The following is a 23,649-nucleotide window of genomic DNA, read 5'->3' on the forward strand; positions in this document are numbered from 1 at the left end:
TAAATCATATCTTCTACGTTTTAACTTCGTTTTAGCCCATTCAAGTTGCGTTAGATTCATAGCGACAAGATCTACGCGTTAGTAACGGTGGTTACCATGTCACTATTTCTATAATTTCATGGTTTAAACTCTAATTTGAATAATAATTATGCAACTGAATTTTATAGATAAAATATGATTTGTTTTACTTTAGTTTTATAATTCAAATCTAAATTTGATTTAATTCAATTTATATAAGCTTCTATATAGTTAAAATAAATGAAGCCTATAGTTTTCTTTTCCGCGTATAAAGCAGATCTACCGGTAGATGTATCTTTTTCATCGAAGCTCCGATTAGCGTGCTTTTCACGTCTGCGTGTTCGTAGTGAGACGTAGATTCGTTTTATGAACTTTTTATCTTGATTTTATGTTTGGTGTATTATTCTAATTTAGATCTATTGTTTGCTTCATGTATGATTGTATGGATGCTTGTGTGGTGCTTTGTGATCTTGTCCAGTCGATGAGATATACATGGTGATCAAGAAGAAGAACGTTGAAGATTAAAGCTTACCAAAGGATCGGTGTTTAAGGCAAGTATAATATAGGATCTTCCTTGTTGTTCTATACACCTTTAATCATTTAATTCATACTGTATGTATCTACCTTAACTGCCACTAAGGATTCTCTAGTACTTTGTTATCTTGTACCTTGATTCCTATGGGTTATTGCATTGGGTAGTATGATGCTAGTGCTTAACTACAACCATGATCTTGTAACTTGACTAATGTAATATGCAATAAACATTAAAAGATGCTTTTTAGCAATATGGAACAAAGGGGCTAGAGCATTGGGCTATTTTTATGGTGCTCTAGATTCCTCTTCTTAAGGACTTATCTGTAAGTGATCGTCTGGGACTTACAGTACAACTGTGAGGGCTACATAGCTCTAGCTTTAGCTCAGTATGAGGATATTTTCTAGCTTGTTAGTGGTTATCTTTATTGGCGTAAGAATGACTTGCCGAATCGGGTATAGGACAACCTTTACTCTTATGTGTATAGCCGTGATGGAATTATGCCATTCGACAGGGGATTCCTATATCTGCTTGCCGAGTGAATCTAATAGCCCTAACTTGTTAGATGAACCTTTGAAAGGTTTTATAATGAACCCTACCAACCTTCCTTGGTAATGGGTCAAGAGGTTAGCCATCTCGGACGAAAGGGTAAATCACAACTCACAATGAAAGTGTACAACCTCTGTAGAGTATAAAACTGGTATATCAGCCGTGCTCACAGTCACGAGCGGCCTTAGAACCCTTACGAAATAGATGATCACTAATGGTCAATGATGATGAACACGGATAATACTGATGATGAATATGCTCATTAATGATTACTGTTTATGCTATTCATTATTCATGTTTACCTGAACATGTGTTTATATAGGCTTGTGGATAAACTTGTTGCTACTCAATTGCTAAAATCATGACTCATTAAAATCTAATCGCACTTGAACCAGTGTCAGCCTTTTGAGCCTCATGAACCCCATGTTATATTTGTTGAGTACAACATGTACTTACGCTTGCTTTATTTTTTTTAAATCCTTGGAGTGGGTACCAGATTGCTAGTTTGGAGGAATTAGGCTTGTGATCAACCAGTCAGTTGTCCCTGTGGATTTAGAGTCTTTGCCTGAAGATCGGAGTTGTCTTTCTGTTATCTATACTCTGAGGTTATAATCTTTATACTAATACGCTATGTATTTAAGCATTGTGTTTTGATATTATCCTTATTTGTAGCTATATGTGAAATTTGACTTCCTGGGATCACATATGATGTGTATCTAGTTTTGTTCTTAAAACCGGGTGCTACAAAAATTAATGTATATTTTTCTCTCGAGGTGTCAATTTTTTTAAAAAATTAACTAACAATATAGAAAATAATATTGACATTTGCATCTCTATATATGTTTATTATGAAAATATATTTCATGCTCAACCTAATGACAGTTATTATTCATCATGAACATTAATACATTTCTATATATATGTAGCTAAATTGTAAAATATTTTGACTTTTCGAAAAATGAGATACACGTATTTTAGACAGGAGTAATAAATAGGGGAAATTCCTTGTGTGCCATTAAAAAGGATTGCAATGCCCTGTGAGCCTCTGGAAAAGTTCAGCGGTCTTCAGCGCCACTGCTTCAACTTTTTTGTGCCCTCAATGCCACTGCCGTCAGTTTGGGCTCTAACGCCGTCAAACTGCAGGTGTGAAAGGTCGAAAATACTCTTAAGTGTAAATATGTCATTAATTTTTTTAAGCATCTTAATGACTTCAAATGAAAAAACTCGAAACTAGAAAGTTGTAAATCTCGTCGAGATCTATAATTTTCATATAAAAATTATTTTTATTTAATTCCGCAAAAAAATATGATTTGATATGATTAATATATCTTAGAAAAATCATATCTTTTTTTTTGGAATTAAATGAAAATAATTTTTATATAAAAATTATAGATCTCGACGAGATCTACAACTTTCTAGTTTTGAGTTTTTTCATTTGAAGTCGTTAAGATGCTCAAAAAAATTAATGACATATTTATATAGGTATTTTTGACTTTTCACACTTGCAGTTTGACGGCGTTAGAGCCCAAACTGACGGCAGTGATATGGAGGGCACAAAAAAAAATAAAGCAATGACGCTGAAAACCGTTAGAACTTTTCGAAAAGCTCACAGGACATTGCGATATTTTTTTTAATGGCAGAATTCGCCCTGATAAATAACACCACATTCGGTTCCAATTCGAGCCCATCCCCACACCTTTCTCTATCGTATTTGCGCATTTGCCATTTCTGGTCACGCTATCCTCTCCGTCCTTTCCACCACCTCGCACCTCGCGCCTCCTCCACACCGGCTAGCAGCTTCGCCTCGCATGGTCCCGCGGGAGCGCTCCAGGACATGCAAGTGGCGGCCGCGGCGGCGTCAATGAGCGGCACCGAGACGGCTGGCGCGAAGCCTGCTGCTGCGCGGCGGCTGGGCCGCGTGCTGGTCGGGCGCCGGCGGCGGGCCGCCGTGCTGCTCCTCGCGCTGGCGTACGCGGCGGCGATGCTCATGCTCGCCATGGGCGGCAGCGAGGGGTTTGGATCCAGCGGCGTGGTGGCGGGTGCGCTGGGGCGGCGCGCGCAACCGGCGCCCCCCTGGTCCGTGTACCGCAGCCACCTCGTGTTCGAACGGCTCCTCCCGCAAATGCGCGCCTTCGCCTCGCGGCCGAACCCGGTGAGCGTCCCTAAGTTTGCATTTTTTGGCCCCCTGGGACCTTGTGGCTTGATTTCGTTGGGGGGCGAATTGAGTTCTTGCATGCCAAAGTTCCTGGTTTGTCTCGAGAGGGGGACGAACGATTGCCTCCGTGCTTGGTTAAATGTGTCATCTATGGTTTCAGAATTGCAATGTAGGGGCTCGATTTGATCAAAATTGTCATCCTATAAGATTGATCTTAGTATGTGTTCTTTTCTTGTCCTTTCATTTTTTTTCCAATCATTTCCCTTTTTGCTAAAAGGACGACAAATTTACCTCCAGCTCCAGTCACTTGAATTCAACAAAGTTTGGCTTGAATCCCTCAAAATTAGGCTCCTTCTACAAGAAAATAGGGGATTTGGACAATCTGTGAGTCACATTTCATGAGGCAAAAGAAGCATGTTTTGCCACCTTAAATGTAGTAATTTACTTGCGAAATTGTAGCATGTGCTGCTTTTCGTTTCATGTTTGAATGGCAGAAAGGTGGTGACCCTTCATAAATGACAGGCATATAGTATACGCTACAACTTGGTGATGCTAGATGAGAGGATAAAGTAATCAAAAGAGGGCACAATTTTGCAAAAGGAGGTTGTTAACCAGTACCAAAGAGTCACGTAGACAGTTCGTGGAGGCAGTTTTCATGACGACATCCCATTTCTATGTTCTTTAGTTTAAATTTGAAACAATTTGTGAAACACATTTTTGGTGATCACAAGGCTAAGCAGTGAGCAGAGCACAACCACCTGTTCCCACAAAAGGTTTCAATGTTTCATAGCAAGGGACCTTAGCTACTGCTATCGCATTATATGCCACTTCTTACATGTTATCAAAAACCCTTCCGCTTATCCTGTTACATATCATTATCAGGTACAACATTGCCCTGAAATATGTAGTATTCCGGTGCCTTATTTGTGTGACCTCAAACGAGGCAGAAGAATAATCCTATAGAAGTTAAAAGAACAGTTTTTTTGTGTGTTCGATATGATTTATTTTATCCTGTTGATGTGGTGTCTCTGGTTTCATATCTATTAATGTGAACTCACACGGCTAGTGATTCCTCAAAAAAAAACCTCAGGGCTATGTGCTAGTTTTTTTTATGTTCTAAACTTTGAAAGACTCAGAACAAATCTGTGTGACTTTGGCTCATGGTTGAACATTACAATGCTGATCTTGTTTTGATCAGTTATACTATGCTAATAATCTCAAAAACCTTTGGAGTTCAACTGTGAATCTCTTTTAATTTCTTTAATCTTAAGGACCATGAAACTCTTGTTCTTTATGCTAAGAAATTAGGGTATCTTACATGTATGTGACATAGTTCTTTTTTATCTTGCCATTGCACAGTTAGTGACATCTCATTACAAAAAGTCTGGAAAGCAATGGGAACCTTGTATCAGCAAGGGGTTGATACACTCAGGTAAGAGAACCTTAAGAGTGTAGTTTGCATAACAAACATCCAAGTCATAACTCAATTCTTTGTTTACCTCTATGTCAATATAAGCTGGGAAAGACAACATAACTTGGTAGCTGACATTGATGGCACAGATTTACGCTTTTCAGAGTTACCGCCTTCAAATGGATTCCTCATAGTTGAGGCAAATGGTGGCTTGAATCAACAACGCATTTCAGTAAGTTGTACGCTACAGTCATTTCCGACTAGATTTGAATAGTCCAATTTTATAGGTTGACTTTATCATTTTGACCTAGAAGCTACATTTTATCATTATTTGCATGCACTGCTAAAATCCATTGGTATTAAAATGTTTTTTAACAGTCCATCGTCAAAATACAATGAGATTTCAGGGAGCCGTATTAGCTCTCTTACTCAGTTTGAAATAATTGTCCGGTACTCCGGTAATTAGCACTTACTAGATGGCTTCTTTTTGAGAGAGAGAGGAATCCAATCTCAGCCAAGAATGTCCTGGTTATATCTTTGTTTTTTTTTTATAATCAGCAAGGTGTCAAGTTTGCTGATAGTTGATTCTGTGGTCCAAATCATAAATTGGCAGTTCTATACATGTGTTCAACCTCACTCTTCCATAAATATGATAGTTGGTATTTTATTGCATGTCTGTACCTTATCTTCTATGGAAGTCTCAATAACAAATGGAGTTTTATGTGCTTACCAATCTTCATCGATGGATTTTTTTTTTTTGATATAGCACCTCAAGTTCAAGTTAGGTTTCCTCTTTTCAGCATGCATTTTTTGTGGTTATCTGATTGAGATTTCTTAATACAGATTTGTGATGCTATTGCTGTGGCCAAAATTCTTAATGCAACTCTTGTGACACCAGCATTTCATTTGAATAGCGTTTGGCGTGATTCTAGGTAAAAGTTTATGTTTACATAATAATCAGAGATGTATTTCAAGTAACTGAAATATGGTATATGCCTTCCTCCTTTTCTTTTTCTTGGAAAATAGTTTTGTAAAATACTAGTGCTTTACTGTACTAAGTTGGGAAACTTACTTCTGTTAGTAGTCTCCTTTTGCAAGTGTTTTTCTGGTTAATCTTTCATAACGAGGCTGGAGTGAATAAGTTAATATTGCACGCATGCTTTTTTGTGTGCACACCAGCCTTTTTTTTTCTCGTTGCTGCTACCTTTGAGGCTATATTTGCTCTTACGTAGTTATGCATTTTGACAACTTAGTTTTGGTCATTGTTAAGAATATGGTCCTATAAGCTCCGATGTATCCTCTCAGCTGCCTTTCCTTTTAGCATATAAAGTTTTACCTTAATCATTTAAATGTGCTGATTCTACATGTTCTGTCCGTTTGAGAATTAAACTGTAATACCTGAAATATATGTTAGTTTTCTTCTCGCTGTTTCATGAGGATGTCTTTTCAAGTTTTCAGCAAATTTGGTGATATCTTTGACGAAGATCACTTCATTGAGTCACTTAGAAAATATGTAAGGGTTGTAAAAGATCTTCCTGAAGATGTTTTTCTGCGATTTGACCATAATATCATCATAATACCAAATATGAGAACCAAAGCTTTCTCACCCCCAAGTTACTACCTACAACAGGTGCTTCCAAAATTGTTGGAGCTAGGGTACGTGCTCCCTTCCTTTTTTTTTCCCCTTGCCTCGAAGTAGAGTCAGATCTTTGCACTGAGCATCCCGTAGTACCATATCTTCGCTTATTTCTTGTTCTATGACACAGGGCTGTGCGTATTGCCCCTTTCTCAAATAGACTGGCCCATTCGGTTCCTATGAATATCCAGGCATTGAGATGTTTGACAAACTATGAGGCATTAAGATTTTCTGAACCAATAAGAATTCTTGCAGATAATATGGTTTACCGAATGATCAAGAGGAGTTTTTTAACTGGTGGGAAGTACGTCTCAGTGCATCTTCGCTTTGAAGAGGTTTTACTAAAGTTTATCTTGTGTGGACTATCATTTCTACTTTTCTCAAGTTGTGATGACTGTGTTCTATGTTTAGGACATGGTAGCTTTTTCATGCTGCAAATATGATGGTGGTTTGAAGGAGGATAATGCAATGGAAAATGCTCGCGAAAGGAGCTGGAGAGGGAAATTCCACCGACCTGGTCGAGTGATAAATCCTGAGGCTAACCGAAGGAATGGGAGATGCCCTTTGACACCTTTGGAGGTTGCAACATTTGTTCCTTGCAATCTTGCCTTTTCTGAATTGCTTCGTCATTTTTAGAGCCCATGCCATGTTTCTGAGGTGCTGCAGTGCCAGGTCATATTGGCAGATCATTTCTAGATTGTCTTGTCTTACTCCTTGAATAGAATAATTATCGTCACATAAGTTTATAATATTGGACTTTATCTCTGATCAAAATTTAGGGGAACTGTATTTGCTTCATTTTATAAGGTATTATGTAACTTCTATTTTCTTACTAGTTCAGTTTATACAAGGTTGGAATGATGTTGCGAGGAATGGGATTTGACAACACTACTTCCCTTTATGTTGCATCCGGTAAAATATATAACGCTGAAAAGTACATGACTCCTCTTCGACAGCTGTTTCCATTTCTACAAACAAAACAAAGTCTAGTTACACCTGAGGAGCTTGCACAGTTCAAGGTACATTTTCCCTTGATTATTCCAGTCCTCTAATAAATATTAGAAAGTGTGCCTCCCTTCTCTATCCCGTTTGTATTGCATCAAGAAATGGAAGCCAGGTGGTATCAAAGGATAAGTTTGCCTGCTGACACTATATGTAGGGACATTCATCAAGACTAGCAGCACTGGACTATACTGTCTGTCTTCACAGTGAAGTGTTTGTGATGACACAAGGAAGCAATTTCCCTCACTTTCTGATGGGGCATAGACGTTATATGTATGGAGGACATGCAAAGACAATAAAACCAGATAAACGGAAGCTAGTTCAACTCTTTGACAATCCAAATATCAGGTATATTTTCGGTTATCCTCGTAAAGTTTCATAAACTATCAATGAATGTGTTGTGGCCTGAAATTGGTTCACATGTAGCCATTTTTGTGTCCAAGATGACCCTTGTTTCATAAACGTTTCGCCAAACATGATTGCCTTGAAGAAGCTCGGTTCATTCTAATCTAATTACAGCATAGAAATTGCTTTATCTGTATGCTGACATACATTTAAATCTTCTGCAACTGATTACTCTCTTTTAGTTGTGAACACCTGCAATGGGCAGAACATGCAAGATTTTATGCTTTCTTTTTCATACTCATCATCTAATTGAGAAGTATCTAAGTTAATTTTGTATGTAGATGGGATCGATTCAAGCACCACATGGAGGACACGCGTCGGCATAGTGAGATGAAAGGTTTCGGATTAAGGAAACCACAGGAATCCATGTACACCCTTCCCATGCCTGACTGCATGTGTCAGCAAGCTGAAGCACGATCAAGGTCCACGGCAAGGAACTAGGCATGTTCCACCCTTGTAAGCAAAGGAAAAATAAATATTGGTTCGAGCATAGAAGAGAATATGGAGATTTCAAATTATATGGCTATTGATATGAATCCCTTCCCCAAAAAAACAGAGATTCATCAGTGAGTGTATATGTGTGCAGAAGGTACTCCGCAGTTTATTGTACTTGTACATAAAGACTTAATTATTTATTTGTTCTGGATAAATTAAAAAAGAATTGTTTTTTCTGAGATTTATCTTAAGCACGAGCTCAATCATTTTGATTGTGTAAATTTAGAGCCGTCCATCTGTAGCATGCACTCATTCTGTTGACATTCCAAATTATTGCATAAAATGGTTGCAGTGGAACTGGAAATTTAGCTTCCTCTAGCCGGCAGCACATGGGAAAAAAGGTCTTGTTCATGCGAGATTGAAATAAGCCTTTTTCTTCAATGTAATCAAAACAGCTCTCTTAATGCTTTGTAATTCAGAAGGACCAAGAGAATGTGTAATAAGTAAATAACCAACCAATCTGAATAGTTACATAAATCAATGCCAACAATGCTTCATGTTCAGAAAGACAAAAGTAACAAAATCAAATTGCTGCTAAACATAGACCAAATAGAAGTACACTTTCACTTTATACACTACCCCCTAGGTAGTATTGCTCGAATGCATCTCAACCTTCGCTGCCGCCGTCGTGGTACTCATGGTCAACGTTGCTGTCTCCGACGTTGAAACAGTAATCGCCGCAGCTGCCGTCGTCCTGTTACTGATGGTAGTAGCAAGAGCCGTCGTTCATTTAGCTGTTGCCATCGTCGACGAAGTAGGCAGCCATCTCCGCCATGACACTGCAATTACCATCCCTAGGTAGACAACCTCAGACTGCTCGCCGCCGCTCAACCCAAGGGCATTTCCGTCGTCGTCGTCATGGCCATGGCCATGGACGAAGTCGTCGTAGTTGCTCGGGCCGGGCTGGTCTGGGTCCGGAACAACAACCTGCTGCGGGCTACCGCCGGCGGCAGCGGCGGCGTCCTTCAGTCGCTGCTTGTGCTTGCCCCTGTCGGTGACCTTGACGCGCGACAGGACGGTGCTGGAGAGCCGCGGCGGCACGGTGATCTGGTACTCGTGCATGACCCACCCGCTGGTGCTGGGCTCGTCGCCGTGGTAGTACGACAGGTTGCAGCGCTTGTACTTGATGGGCATCTCGGCCACACCGCCCCCCGGCCCGCCGCCGCCGCCGCCGCGCATGAGGACGATGGAGGTCTCCGTGCTCTTCTGCGGGTCCCACCTGCCTCCGACGCCGTCCTCCTCCCCTGGGGAGACTACGCGGACGGCCCGCTTCCCGCGCGCGCGCGGGGGCGCGAAGAAGAAAGCGTGGTCGCTGTCAGCGTGGCCGTTGCGGCGCATGAACTCCCACGGCGGGCAGCTGCAGGGGTCGGTCGAGGAAGGCGTGCTCGTGCGGGTTGGGGACGCCCAGGGCGCGCGGGAGGAGGTAGTGCACCACGATGTCGGTGTCGGTGGGGTCGAACTTGTACGCCGGCGGGAACAACGACGGGTCGAAGCCGAACCGCCACGCCTCCATTATTGCTACCTCTCGTCGGCGCCGGCGCCGGGAGCCTGCTGGTTTCTTTGTTTCCTGGTCGGATCCGCTCGTTCTTCCAACCAGCCTTCCCTTCCTTCTTTTTTCTTCCGACGAGTTGTGATCGAATTGCTTGGTCGCCGCCTCGCCGGCGTTCGTTTCCTTTCCTGATATATGTATGCGTAGCGCTGGCGCAGGAGAGGCAGGAACTGCGACGCGCGACGCGGAGTCGGATTCCGCTCGAGTTGTTTCAAATTAGATCAGGCTGTTGTTGGGCCGAATCCACACACCGGCCCGCCGCGTCTCGACGAAGGCCCTGACAAGATGGCCCGTAACTTTTAGCGTTACATTCTTTGCTGCTGCTTGCTTATTTATCAATCACAAAGTAAACTTGTGTTTGTTATTATATTAGGGGCTTTTCTGGAAAGGGAAGGAAGATTGGAGTCCAAATGCTTGGCTTTCATAGATAACATCAATTGCCATTGAGACACGCCGGTGATGAAGAAGGATAGGGTAGAGTGGACCAACAAGAATGAAGATTTCAACAAACGACAATGATCGACATCTTTCCAAATAAAAAATATATCTCCCACTCCGTCTCCTCATGCGCTCGCTACAGGCTCCGCCCCGCGCTCGCCGCAGGCTCCGCTCTGCTTCCTCCGCTTCATGGCCCTCTCCCGCCTTCGCGACACCGGGCTCTGCCGCTGGAGTCGCACCTCCCACTCGCCCCCGCCCTCATGGTCGTCGTCGGCGCCGGTGTCCTCTTCATCACCTCCTTCTACAGCTGGAGACGGCGAGGGTGTCACGGCCATGCGTACTTCGTGTCGGCTGGCCTCGAGGCTCCTCGCGCCCCGATAGCATAAGAAGCTCGGGAGGGGGGGGGAGTCCGTGGTGCTCTTCGCTCCGCTGCCTCTCCTAGCCTCGATCTGCCCATCGAGTCAGTTATCGAGTTCCTCAGTGCGCCTGACATGGTGGTCACCGTCCACTAGAGTGCCGTGCCTAACATGTTGCAGGCGTATGTTTCATGTGTTCCAGATGTTTCAGAGGTATGTTGCAAGTGTTTCATATAGATATTGCAAAAGTAGATCTGGATGTTGCAAGTGTTTCAGAGACATGTTGCAAGCATTTGTTCAAAATGTTTCATCTGTTTTCGGACGTATGTTTGCAAGTGTTTTTTATTTGTATGTTGCATATATTTCACACATGTTGCAAGAGTATGTTCCAATAGTATCAGTTTTTTCAGTTTTATGTTGCAGTAAGTGTTTTCATATTGCAAGTTGCAAATGTTTTATCTGTATGTTGCTTATGTATCACACACATGTTTTAAGTGTATGTTCTAAATATTTCATTTGCTTCATACGTATGTTGCATTCAAGTGTTTCATGTTTCAGATGTGTGTTCAGAGAGTCATGGGGGCACGACCCGGGCATCGGGGGATCAGGCATGGCGAGTCGGGTGTCGGCAGTCGGGGCGCATGGCGTGCTTGGGTCCTGCGGACTGAGGGCGTGCTTGTCCTCGTCCCGGGTCTCGGGTCCCACCCGTGCGGAGAAAAGGAGCGGGTCGCTGGGAATGAGCCACGGGCGCAGCGACAGGGGCAGGGTGCGTGTGCGGGGCGGGGCGAGGCTGACTGGAGCAGCTGCATGGGCGTCTGGACGCGCGCGTCCGTCTGGATGCCCAGACGCTAGCCACGCCCTTCAACAAAATATGGGTTCCTTGGTAAGAAGAGGGCTAAGAGTATCTTTAAATTTAGATATCTAAACTTGCTCTCTAAAATAATTTAGCCGCTTAAGATGGAGAAGTTCCACAGCAGCTCCTCCAAAACTGGTTCTTTATTTTATAATAAAACTGCCACCATGTGCGAGTAGCAGCACTCAGCAAAAGTGGCACAGTATTCGCTATAGTGGTACAGTAAATTCGGGTTCGTTTCCTTTCCTGATATATGTAGGCGTAGCGCAGCGCAGGAGAGGCAGGAGCTGCGACGCGACTCGGAGTCGGATTCCGCTCTCCTGTTCGGACTTGCTTCAGCTCGTTTTTTCCCCTGCTTATCTCTACAACTAAAAAATCTATAAGAGAATCATTGATGAGCGTGCGATAAAAAATCATGTACGACATTCTACTTCTCCCCTACGATCCCCACCTCCCACCCGCCCACACCTGCATACACACAATAACTGTAAAAAGCTGATCCGTCGAATCTGAGTGTCTAGCTCTCGTCTGAGAGGGAGTTACGATGCCCTGCATGCTGCATCTGCATGCAACCATAAAGAAAGGAATTTTTTTCTATACCCGACACACAGCCCACAAAGGCAGGCGGTGGCAGTCAGGCACGTCCCCACTCCCTTCACCACGGCATGTCATGTCGTCGTCTATAGTGCTCGTACGTTGCTACGGAACAACTAAACTTTTATACTAAAAACACACAGATCGCATGATAAGTATTGTTATCTTATCATGCGATCTGTGTGTTTTTAGTATAAAAGTTTAGTTATCCCGTAGCAACGCAGGGTATGAACCTAGTACTACAAGAATTTCACGCCGCACAGCGAGAGGAGAGCAGGCTGTTGTTGGGCCGAATCCTCCTAGCGGCCCGCTGCGTCTCGACGAAGGACTTGACAAGATCGCCCATGATTGTTTTCGATTACGTTTTAGCCGCTGCTTACCAAGGGCTTTTCATGATTCTAGCGGCCGGACGTTCAGCGCGCAAGTGCATCCGGACGCCGGTCCCCTTCCCAACCCCACATGCCCCCCACAGGAATAGAGTGGAAACCCGACCGCTCCCGCGTATAGAACGGAAAACACCGCACCCCACTGCGCCCCTGTCCCCTGTTCCCCAACGCATCCCGTTCTTCCATCGCGCCCCTGTCCCAAAAAAGAGCACAAAACACTTCAAATACAACATTGCAAACGTATGGAAAAACTACGTAGTGCAACATCGAGATATAAAAAACTGCAACATCGCAAAAATATGTAGTGCAACATTGAAAAACATCTACAGCAACATCGAAAAATATGTACTGCAACAACAAAAATTATGTACTGCAACATCGAAAAATATGTACTGCAACATCGAAAAACATGTACTGCAACATAAAAAAAATATGTACTGCAACATCAAAAATTATGTGCTGCAACATCGAAAATTATGTATTGCAATATCTCAAGCAGTAGTACTGCAACATCAAAATATGTACTGCAATATCGAAAAACATGTACTGCAATATCGAAAAAATATGTACTGCAATATTGAAAATTATGTGCTGCAATATCAAAAAAATAAGTACTGCAACATCGAAAATTATGTACTACAACATCAAAAATTATTTTCTGCAACATCTCAAGCAGTAGTACTGCAACATCGCAAAAACATCTGTTGCAACGACCCAAAAATTCCATTGCAACATTCAAAAATCATCTGTTGCACTATCCCAAAAACTCATTGCAACACGGGAGAAACAACAAAAAAGGCGTACAAAGCAGCCCCTGACCCATCACCTTCGAGCTCACCGGAGGGAGGAGGGAATATGACCCAGAGCTCACTGGAACCCTAGCCACTGCCGCCTCCCTCAGACCCAGAGGAGGAGGAAGAGGGCTCAGATCCAGAGGAGGAGGACGAGGGCTCAGATCCAGAGAAGGACCGACCTACTTCGTCGGAGCCGCCACCGTCGTCGTCGTCTCCGGTGGGGGAGTGGGAGCTAGGTCGCTGGGAGCGCGGGGTTGCATGGAGGTCACGGAGGGGTGAGGGAGGGAGGCAGCACGGGCGGGCAGGGGCAGCAGCGAGCTTGCGCACGGGCACGGCGTCCCTGTCCCGGGGACGGCCCGGAGAGCGAGCGGGCAGAGCGGGGGAGAACGAGTGCGGGGGAGCGGGGGAGGGGGTGTAATACCTCTGGTGTTACGAACTTGCTTAGCGCCTAGGTTAAGGCCTCGGTGAAATCAAGTCGAACGAGTTTTCGAACTTTAACAAGTTAAAACACACATGAAACAATTTCTGCAAACAAAAACAAGATATAACTCGTGTATAGTGTTTATGTAAAAATAGTGAGCAAATAGTGTAGATAAGAATACAACTTTAATTTTTGGGAAGTGAGTATTGTTAACTAGGGTTTTTGGGAGCTCAAAAATTGAATCCGAAGTTCAAACTAGAACGTTTCGTTGAATCGACGAGAAATTGAACTTATGTTTCAAATGCCATTTTTGGTGATTTATATTGTGCAAAATAGTAAAAGGGTGCTTAAATGTTTTGCTCCTATGGTTTAGTATAAAGTATGGACTATTGCATGAAATGTTTATTGGATGAAATTAATAAGGTTTAGACATATTAAAAATTTTGACGAAAGCGCAAATGGTTGTTAGTCCTAACCGGGCCTCGCCCTTTTCTAAATCTAAAAATGATAGTAGACAATGCCGTTTTGACATTCAAATTCTAACTAAATTGTTTAAACGCCGACTTCATGTTCTTGTACTGTTGGTTGCCTCTAGGTGAGTACTTGAGCATGGCTTAAGTGGTAGTGGTGTTGGGTGTCACGATACCTTCGTAAAATTTCCCAAACTTCGTTAAAACGTGTTAAAGTCATGTCTTTGGTGCTCTGTTCGTGAACTAACGTTCAGCGCGACGAGCTCATGTTGGCATTCCTCTCACTCCCTCTCTGGTTGCTCCCTGGTCATGATGGTTGCGTCGCTAGCTAGCTGGTAGTGTTGACCTTAGGTTCATGGAATTGGTTGAGCCTTCGTCGAATCAATGAGTAGTTTTTGGCCCGCTTTAAAAGCTTGTGTGGCATCGTTCCTAGTTTCTTGACCTAAGGACGCGGTCACCACGCGCGCGAGTGTGCTGCTGATGATGAGCTCGGGTCGTGGCCGGGTGGCTGCCGCTGGTCAGTCCGTGTGCCATTGTCGCATGTCGCTTGGTGCCGCGCAACGCCTTAGCCTCACCGTGGCCGAGTCCTGCGGGCCAGCCCTAGTGGTCGGTCGGCTGCGTGCCAGGCCAGGCTTGGCCGCCACCGCCCCGCGCCATGTGCACGTACTACCAAGTCACACACAGGGCTGCACTCTGCCTTCCCTATCACCTTGCCCCGCCCTATAGCATGCGTTCACAGCCGCTCACCTCACCTACCTCGCTCCTGCTCGCACCGCCTCCTGCTGCATCGTGACGCCGTGCTACTGCGTGCGTATGGCCGCACGTGGGCATAGCTTCAATGGCTACATCCAAGCGCTAACCGACGTGCCGCTCGCTCATGTGGTCATATCCCCGCTAGACGACGCCGGTGAGCCCCCGCTCGGGTCTTGCCGCTCCATTCAAGCGCGTCGCGCCAAGCCCATAAACCATCACATGTGCGCACGTGTTAGAGCTACCACCATCAAATGGAGGCACCCCGTCTTAATCCGCTCACCCATGCTCGAGTGCACTCTCCACGGCATGACCATGGCTAGAGCTTCACCTTTCTACCCTCCAATTCGCCTAGCTCAGGGCTTCATAGTTTGATTCCTCGTACCAGTAGGTGGCATAAGAAGGCAACTAGGCGTCCCATCTTCCCCATGCCCGGTCAAAGCGCTTCCGACCACCAATTTAGCGTTTTGCTCGTCACCAGCCATGGGTGCCGCCGCAGCCAGTGGATTGGGGGTAAGTCCCAATCCATAGGGAAAGAACCCAATTGGTGGCATTTCTAGACTCGTGTTGATCCACTCTTGCTGGTGCTCATGATAGGTTGGCTTGGTTTCTTGTCATGGGTGCGGTGACGCGATAGTGCCAAGCCCGGAGAGCCACCGCACGCTCGGTTGCACGTGGCTAGACCGCCCCAGCGCTCCCCTATTTCAACCGTCATTGGAGCGTGCACCACGGTGAGCCACTGATGCTTATCCGCCACCTCTACTCTGCTGAGCGTACGTAGGTTCATCGGAATAGGCGTGCCACCCCCGTAGTTAGTCGCTCACCGCTGTCGCTCGCGGTAGTGCGCCGCTGAGTCCCTAACTGCCACCCATGCGTGTGGGTTTAGCCATAGATGGTGGTCGGCCCATTATTACTGTCATAGTGGGTCTAGTTTCCCGACGTAACTGTCGTTGCCACCTGTGTGTCGCGTCGCCGCGCGTGGGTACGCCGAGGACCTCCCTGTTGCAAAGGCAACATATTCTAGGGTCTTTAATGCAAAGCGTGAGTCTATAGTAATAGTGCTCCGTTGCTCCACATGATTATCGAAAAAACCCGAGCCCTCTTTTGTAAAACACGAGCGCGTGCGGGGGCATCCCGGCCTTGGGCTACGCTAGGCCATCGCGACGCACACGTGGCCACGACCCGCACTGGGCTATTGGGCCAGAATGGGTTGCTGCCGGCCCTTTTCTTTTTCTAAAGCATTTTCTAATTAGTTTCTAAGATAAAATTGTAAATTCAATAGAAATTTGTGTAGTTGACCAAAAATTATGAAATCAATTTTGTTGATTTCATAAAATCATGATCTATCTGTTAGTATATTTTGTCTACATGGTTTCATAGTATTTCCAAGAGTAATCTAATTAAATTGAAATACTTAATATTGTTAAAACATCAACTTGTAAGAATTATTGTGAGGAATTGGTAGTAGTGTTGGCTCTGAGATTTTTACAAAAAAAATTCCTAACATTATTAGGTGCTCGCTGTAATTTTTGTAGCTCCATAGGGATTAGTTTGCTAAAGTAGTTAAATGAGCCCTAGTACGAATATATGTATTTAATCAATAAAATGCCAAAACACTTTGGGGTTGTAGAACTAAAACATTTTTTCAGAGACAAATCCTTACTTGACGACGTGGATACATAGCTAGTGCATTAGTCATTAGAGCTAGCTCATTAGCTTGTGGAGCGTAATCATATTTTTAGAGTTGTAGTTGTCATTGGTTAATTACGTTTTCTACGTTGCATCCACGTATATCATAATAGGAACAACGATGGATCATGGAGTTGACCAAGGAAACAAAAAGATGCTGCCTCGGTGATCATGTCGCCATGATGGAATGCTAATCCTTGGTTACATCTTGCCCAGGATAGCCCTGGTGCATAACCTCTAATATTCTGCACTTTATTTCATGTTGTGCATTAAGTTTTGAGGAGTTGAATGAAACCCACTTACATATATCCTTATCCCATGAGTCTTACTAGTATGACAGGATCATGTAGATTGCTATGCTATAGGATCCGATAGAAGTCGAGTGATTACTTGTCACTCGTGAGAGATAGGAAAGATATTATTGTTGTTATTATATTACTATCACATGGAATATATATGGAGGATAATTGGAGACCGAGCGGAATGGTACTTTAGATCTAGACTTGGTTAGGCATTCGAGCGAGGCTTGGATTGCACTTGTTCTGTCTGTGTCGATCGAGGACCGTCCGTTGCTGTGGATGGTAGTTAGGTCACTTACTTATTATCCTAAGCACATACTTGCTTATGGGAGCGGAAAGACTTGTCATTCTCTTGTTGTGGGTTTCGGCTCTTTTCGAACTGACTGTTTGGAGGCGGTGAAAGGTGGAGGTCTAAGCACCACACTGAGACTGGGTCTCAGTGTGGGGGCTTGGAGTTCAAGTTTGGACGGGGACCTAGACCCTTGACAGGAGGGAGATGAGTTGGTTCCGTTTGTGCCTGGGTGTGGCAAAACTACCTAATCTAATGCCCCATAGGGGTACTTGTCTTCCATTAGACACTAAGTACTCAAGAGAGGACACTAAACTACACAGTTCCATCGAGCACACCCCAAGGGAGAACTCGAAATCCACATTTTTCCATCAGGATCATAAATGAGAGAATAAAGCTTACAACATTCTTAAGTCATTTCTTACATCGCTTTATTATAGTAGTAGAATATTACCTCAATTGATTATAACAGCGGAATATAACAATGTATCAGAGTTACAGATGAAGCAAAGATTAATTTAATGACATGGTGGAGTATTAACATAGTGGACATTTATATACAAGAGCTGCTAGCAAATTTTACATCTTTTCTTATAAAAAAACTTTAGTGAGGGTTATAAATAAACACTATGGTCATAGCGTGAAAGGAATCCTCTCTGAGCCCATCAGGAGGTTTCCACACACAAGGGTCAGCTCTATGTATCCTCCGATCACCTGCAACAGGGGGAATAAAACCCTGAGTACTCGATTGTACTCAGCAAGACTTACCCGATAGGAGGAAAGTAAAAGACTCCAAGGATATGCAAGGCTTATTTGGCTTGTGGGTTATTGCATCTGTGAAAGCATTACTAAATGTGTGCCCTTATATTAAATTTTATTAGCAGTCATCATTAGTTCATTAACTATCCATTCTATGTAAGATCCTATGCTACTTTCAAGCAGGTGGTGAGCAATCAGAACCATTTTACCATCTTTCATATTCCAGTTCTTATTACGGTGCTAGACCATAGCCAATGAAATCATCTAGGCCCCCAGTTGGGTTTCGGTGATTAATGATGACACGAGATTACTATTATTAATGTGTGTTTTACAGAGGCAATTTGATTTATGTCATGGTAATGGAAATTGATTGGGCAATCATGGTTCTCATGCCCCTGTCGATGGAAATCATTTTGGTTTTCAAAGGATGGACGACAAGGTTAAGGACAGACTAGTTCTGAGTGTCGTTTGGTGTTGGAGAGACACTTAGAGTAGTTTAGGACTTTGTTTTTCCTTTGGTCATACCATTAACAGGGTATGGACTAGTACCTTAACCTAGGTGAGTCTAATGGATTAGGTGTGGTGCACACTTGTCAAACTTAGCACTAGGTAGCTCAGGAATAGCCCTAAGATCGATAGGAGTCAAGTTCATTCACAAAGAATTTTGAATTGGAAGTAAATAGAGAGTCAAATGACTGACCGGACGCTGATTCGGTTCTGATCGGACGCGGCTTGGAGAGTTCGGTCAGTTCATTTGATCGGCAGCAGTAGTCAGAGTGTGACCGGATGTTGGACACCAGTGCTCACCGGACGCGACGCTAGCCGTATCTATAGCAGTGTGGATAGGTTGTTGACCACGGACCAGACGCTGAATAGAGAAATGACCGAACTCTGGGTGCCAGCGCTCGGTCAACATTAGGAAGGTTCTAGAGAGGGTTTTTGATGACCAGACGTGTCCGGTGGGCAGTGACCAGACGCAGGCCAGAGTCCGGTCAGTGCAAACGGCTCTTTCTAACACGCAGACGTATTACACTGACCGGTGCATCCGGTCACCTTGACCGAAGCGTCCGATCATCTCGATACTTGCCGAGTTGGACCTCAACCATTATGTTTTAAATGGGGGGTATAAATACATATCCCACCCATCCATTTTGAGGTTCTCTTGCCCATTTGTTCAGCTGAGAAACACCATTGGAGTGCAAGGGAGAACAAGGGCCTAGTGGGGTGATTGAGATTTGATAATCCAAGATTAATGACCTCATTAGTGCATAGGGAGTAGCAAGTGTGCATCCACCTTACTCATTTGGCTTGTCTTGGTCAAGTGATAGTTTGTGCTTGTTACTCTTGGCAATCGCCATCACCTAGATGGCTCGGTGGTGATTGAGAGCTTGGTGATCATCCAGCGGAGCTTGTGGATGACCCAAGTCATTTTGTGAGCGGTTGTGGGCGATTCACCGCGATGGAGTGTCAAAGAATCAGCCCATAGAGAGCACTTGATCCTTGCATGGATCAAGGGGGAGCTACACCCTTGTGTGGGTGCTCCAACGAGGACTAGTAGGGAGTGGTGACTCTCCGATACCTCAGGAAAACATCATCATGTTCTTTTCCCTCTCTTTATTTTGAGCATTTACATTTGAGCAATTCATTTCATGTCTTTACATTCCTAGAATTGCTATGCTAGAGTAGGATTAGAACCTAGGGTGCAAAACTTTTGTATGAGAGAACAATAGAAACACATTTTAGACACAAGGGGTGAAATGGGCTAAGTGTAGGGCTTAATTATTGCAAAAATTTAGAATTAGCCCAATTCACCCCCTCTCTTGGGCATCTTGATCCTTTCAATTGGTATCGGAGCCTCGTGCTCCCTAAATTAGGCTTAACCGCCTAGAGCAAGATGTCCCATGGGGATGGACCCCCTCCTATCTTTGCGGGAGATGATTTTCCTTATTGGAAAATTTGCATGGAGGCATACCTAGAGGCTTTAGATGTTGGAGTTCTTAGAGCCACCTCACAAGGCTTTTCAAAACCTAAGGATCTCGCCAACCTTCAAGGCGATGAGGTTAACTACGAGAAGTGGAATGCAAAGGCTAGAAACACCCCCTTTAGAGGCCTTTGCAAGGATGTTTTTAACCGTGTGTGGAATCACAAAGATGCCCATGCACTATGGTCGGACATTTGTGCACTCCATGAGGGAACCAAGAGTGAGCATGAGGAACGCTACCACCTTGTGATGAAAAAGCTTAATTCATTTGTGATGCTTCCTAGAGAAAGCGCCAATGAGGTGTATTCACGCTTGAATGTTCTTATAGAGGAAGTCAATGGGCTTAGACTCACATAAATGCAACCCTCCGATGTTGTGAGAAAGATCTTGAGTGTCCTCCCCATAGACAAATATGGGCATATTGTGATGGTGCTTCATCAAGGTGATCTTTCCACCGCTACACCAACTCAAATATTGGGGAAGATCAATGCACATGAGATGTACATGCACATCACTCCACAAGATTGCTCTTCTTCCACCAAGAAGAAAGATTTGGCATTCAAGGCCAGCCAAGAGAAGATGGGCAAAGTAAGAGTTGATCATGATAGCTCAAGTGATGATGAGATTGATGACTCAAGTCTTGCTCTCATGGTGAGAAGAACTGCCAAGATGCTCAAGAAGCTAAACAAGAATGGTGTCAAGTTTGATGGCAAGAAGAAGAAACTCTTCACTAGTAATAGAAGGAAGCCTATCTCCAAAATGGATTGCTATAATTGTGGAGAACTTGGTCATCTAGCTCATCAATGCCCCAAACCTAAGAAAAACAAGTACAAGAAGAAGTATAAGGGCAAGAAAGATGACTCAAGTGATGAAAATGATGATGAGAAGAAAAAAGAACAAGCCATACAAGAAGAAGGATGGCAAGAAGGAATTTTACAAGAAGAAGAATGGCAAGGCATACATTGTTGGTGATTGGCTCACGGACATTGAATCATCAAGTGGCTCATCCGATAATGAAAGTGAGAATGAGAAGGAGAAGGTGGCCGCTCTTGTGATTGATTCTTCACTATCTTCACCGACACCACCATCGTTATCCTCTACACACCTATGCCTTATGGCCCAGGGTGAATGAAAGGTACAAAATGATGATGATAGTAGTGGTGATTATAATGCTAGCAATGATGAAAGTGGTAGTGATAGTGATGAAGAATTTGAATCACATTCTTATGATGATCTTGTCAAGTTGCTAAACCAATACACTAAAATCATTAGAAAGACAAGAGCTAAAAATGAAAAGCTAGAACTTGAGAAGGACTCACTCTTAGCAAAGTATGACATAGCCGAAAAAGCTAGTTTTTAGCTTAGAGAAGAAAATAAAATTGTGTCATCCAAACTCAAGGAGCTCAAATCCTCTAAAAAGGTGCTTAGAGAAAAATATGATAAACTTGAGGGGATACATAATGAGCTCACCACTAGTTACAATTTGCTAAAAGAAGAGTACACCAATCTCAAGATTAATCATGACAATCTTGTTCTTTCTCATGAGTTATTATTCAATGAGCCACATGATGCTACTAACAATGTTGATAAGATTGATATAGCTACATCATGTGATGACTTGATTGTTGAGAGCATTGACCAAGGTTCTAGTAGCAAATGCAAGAAAGTGGTTGAGTTCAACAACTATGATGATTATGTCAAGCTCAAGAATGAGAATGAAAAGCTTAAGAAATATCTTAAAAATCTATCATCCACCAACACAATTGTGATAGAGAATCTTGACAATGATTATGACATAGCTCTTGAGAATGAGATGCTTAAAGAAGAGAACAAGAGACTCAAGATGGAGAAAAATCATGATGAACTTAGAGAAGAAAACAAGAAGCTCAAGTTGGAGAAAGAACATCTCAAGATCGGTTTGAGCAAGTTCACAAGAGGCCAATATCTCCAAACTGAGCTACTCATGAACACCATGATGAAGATGGATAGAAGTAGCATTGGGTACTTGGCAAATCAAGAGAAGAAAGCGCAAGCTCAACATCAACAACAATACAAGTCAAAGCCTAAGCCAAAGAGATGTTTTGAGTGTGGACAAGACGGTCACTTTGCTTATGAGTGTCAAACTCCACCACCACAACCCTTGCCCAAGCATGCTAGACCATTTGCCTTCAATGCTCACTACATGCTTAGAAAGAATTCTAGTAGAAAAATGAAAGTCATGTTCTTAGGTCCACCCAACTAGAATAGGCCTAAGCAAATTTGGGTTGCAAAGTCACTAGTTGAGAAAGTCAAGGGCCCTCATCAAGTTTTGGTCCCTAAACAACAAGCTTGATCTCTTGTGTGTAGGTGAACTACAAGACCGGTGGAAGTCATTGGGTTATTGATAGTGGTTGCACTCAACATATGACCAGTGATCCTCATATATTCACCTCACTAGATGAAGAAGTAGATGGTCAAGAAAGGATTACATTTGGTGATAATTCAAAGGGCAAAGTATAAGGATTGGGCAAAGTTGCAATATCAAATGATCATTCAATATCAAATGTGCTATATGTTGCTTCAATGTGTTTCAACTTGCTATCCGTTGGTCAATTGTGTGATCTTGGCTTTCAATGTTTGTTTACCGAGAAGGAAGTGGTTGTGTCAAAGAAAGATGATGATCAAGTTATATTCAAGGGTTTTAGATACAACAACCTATATCTAGTGGATTTCATCTCTAAAGATGCAAACTTGAAGACATGCTTATTCATCAAAACATCACTTAGATGGCTATGGCATAGAGGACTTGCATATGTTGGGATGAGCTCACTCAAGAAGCTAATGAAGAATGAATTGGTGAGAGGTTTGAAGGATGTGAAATTTGAGAAAGACAAGATTTATAGTGTATGTCAAGCTGGCAAGCAAGATGCAAACACTCATCCAACCAAAGCTTACAGGTCAACAATAAGAGTGCTAGAGCTTCTTCACATGGATCTATTTGGACCAACAACTTATAAGAGTTTGGAAGGAAATCTCTATTGTCTTGTGATAGTTGATGACTACTCTAGATATACTTGGGTGTTCTTCCTTCATGACAAGACCAAAGTGGCTACATGTTTTAAGAAGTTTACCAAGAGAGCACAAAATGAATTTGAAGTGAAGCTCAAGAAGATAAGAAGTGATAATGGAAAAGAATTTGACAACACAAACATTGAAGCATATTGTGATGAAGTAGGGATCAAGCATGAGCTCTCTGCAACATACACTCCTCAACAAAATGGTGTAGTAGAGAGAAAGAATCGGACACTTATCACCCTTGCAAGAACAATGCTTGATGAGTACAATACACCCGAAGCTCTATGGGTGGAAGCTATCAACACCGCATGTTATACATCCAATCGCCTATTTCTTCAAAAGTCTCTTGGCAAGGCCTTTTATGAGTTGCTTAATGGGAAGAAGCTGGACGTATCATTCTTTCGGGTGTTTGGTTGCAAATGCTACATCTATAAGAAGCGGCAACACCTAGGGAAGTTCCAAAGATGTTGTGATATTGGTTTTCTTGTTGGTTACTCATCAAAGTCCAAAGCATATCAAGTATTTAATCATGCCATCGGCTTGGTTGAAGAAACATATGATGTGGAATTTGATGAATCTAATGGCTCCCAAGGAGCACATGAGAATCTTGATGATGTAGGTGATGAACCATTAAGGGAGGCCATGAAGAACATTCTGGTTGGAGACATCAAGCCCAAAGATGATGTACAAGTGATTAATCCACCCTATTCATCAAATGTGCCACAAGATGATGATAAAGATGAGAGAGTAGAAAATGAAGATAC

General features: G+C 43.3%; 1 protein-coding gene across 3 annotated transcripts; it reads left to right on the forward strand.

The window, feature by feature from the left end:
- Positions 1 to 2,810: 2,810 nt before the first annotated feature.
- On the forward strand, positions 2,811 to 8,336 carry LOC136489990 (O-fucosyltransferase 9-like). 3 transcript variants are annotated; one of them, XM_066486495.1, is made up of 10 exons: positions 2,811 to 3,251; positions 4,614 to 4,686; positions 4,815 to 4,897; positions 5,509 to 5,597; positions 6,124 to 6,321; positions 6,432 to 6,636; positions 6,713 to 6,880; positions 7,153 to 7,320; positions 7,461 to 7,651; positions 7,990 to 8,336. In XM_066486495.1, exons 1-10 carry the CDS (start codon positions 2,934 to 2,936, stop codon positions 8,147 to 8,149), a joined length of 1,653 nt encoding a protein of 550 aa, XP_066342592.1. In that variant the 5' UTR covers positions 2,811 to 2,933; the 3' UTR covers positions 8,150 to 8,336. The 3 variants fall into 3 exon arrangements, with proteins under 3 accessions (XP_066342592.1, XP_066342594.1, XP_066342593.1); XM_066486497.1 differs by having other exon boundaries at positions 7,258 to 7,320; XM_066486496.1 differs by having other exon boundaries at positions 4,830 to 4,897.
- The last annotated feature ends 15,313 nt before the right edge of the window (positions 8,337 to 23,649 follow it).

The sequence above is a fragment of the Miscanthus floridulus genome, chromosome 10, assembly GCF_019320115.1.
Source record: "Miscanthus floridulus cultivar M001 chromosome 10, ASM1932011v1, whole genome shotgun sequence".
NCBI lineage: Eukaryota > Viridiplantae > Streptophyta > Magnoliopsida > Poales > Poaceae > Miscanthus > Miscanthus floridulus.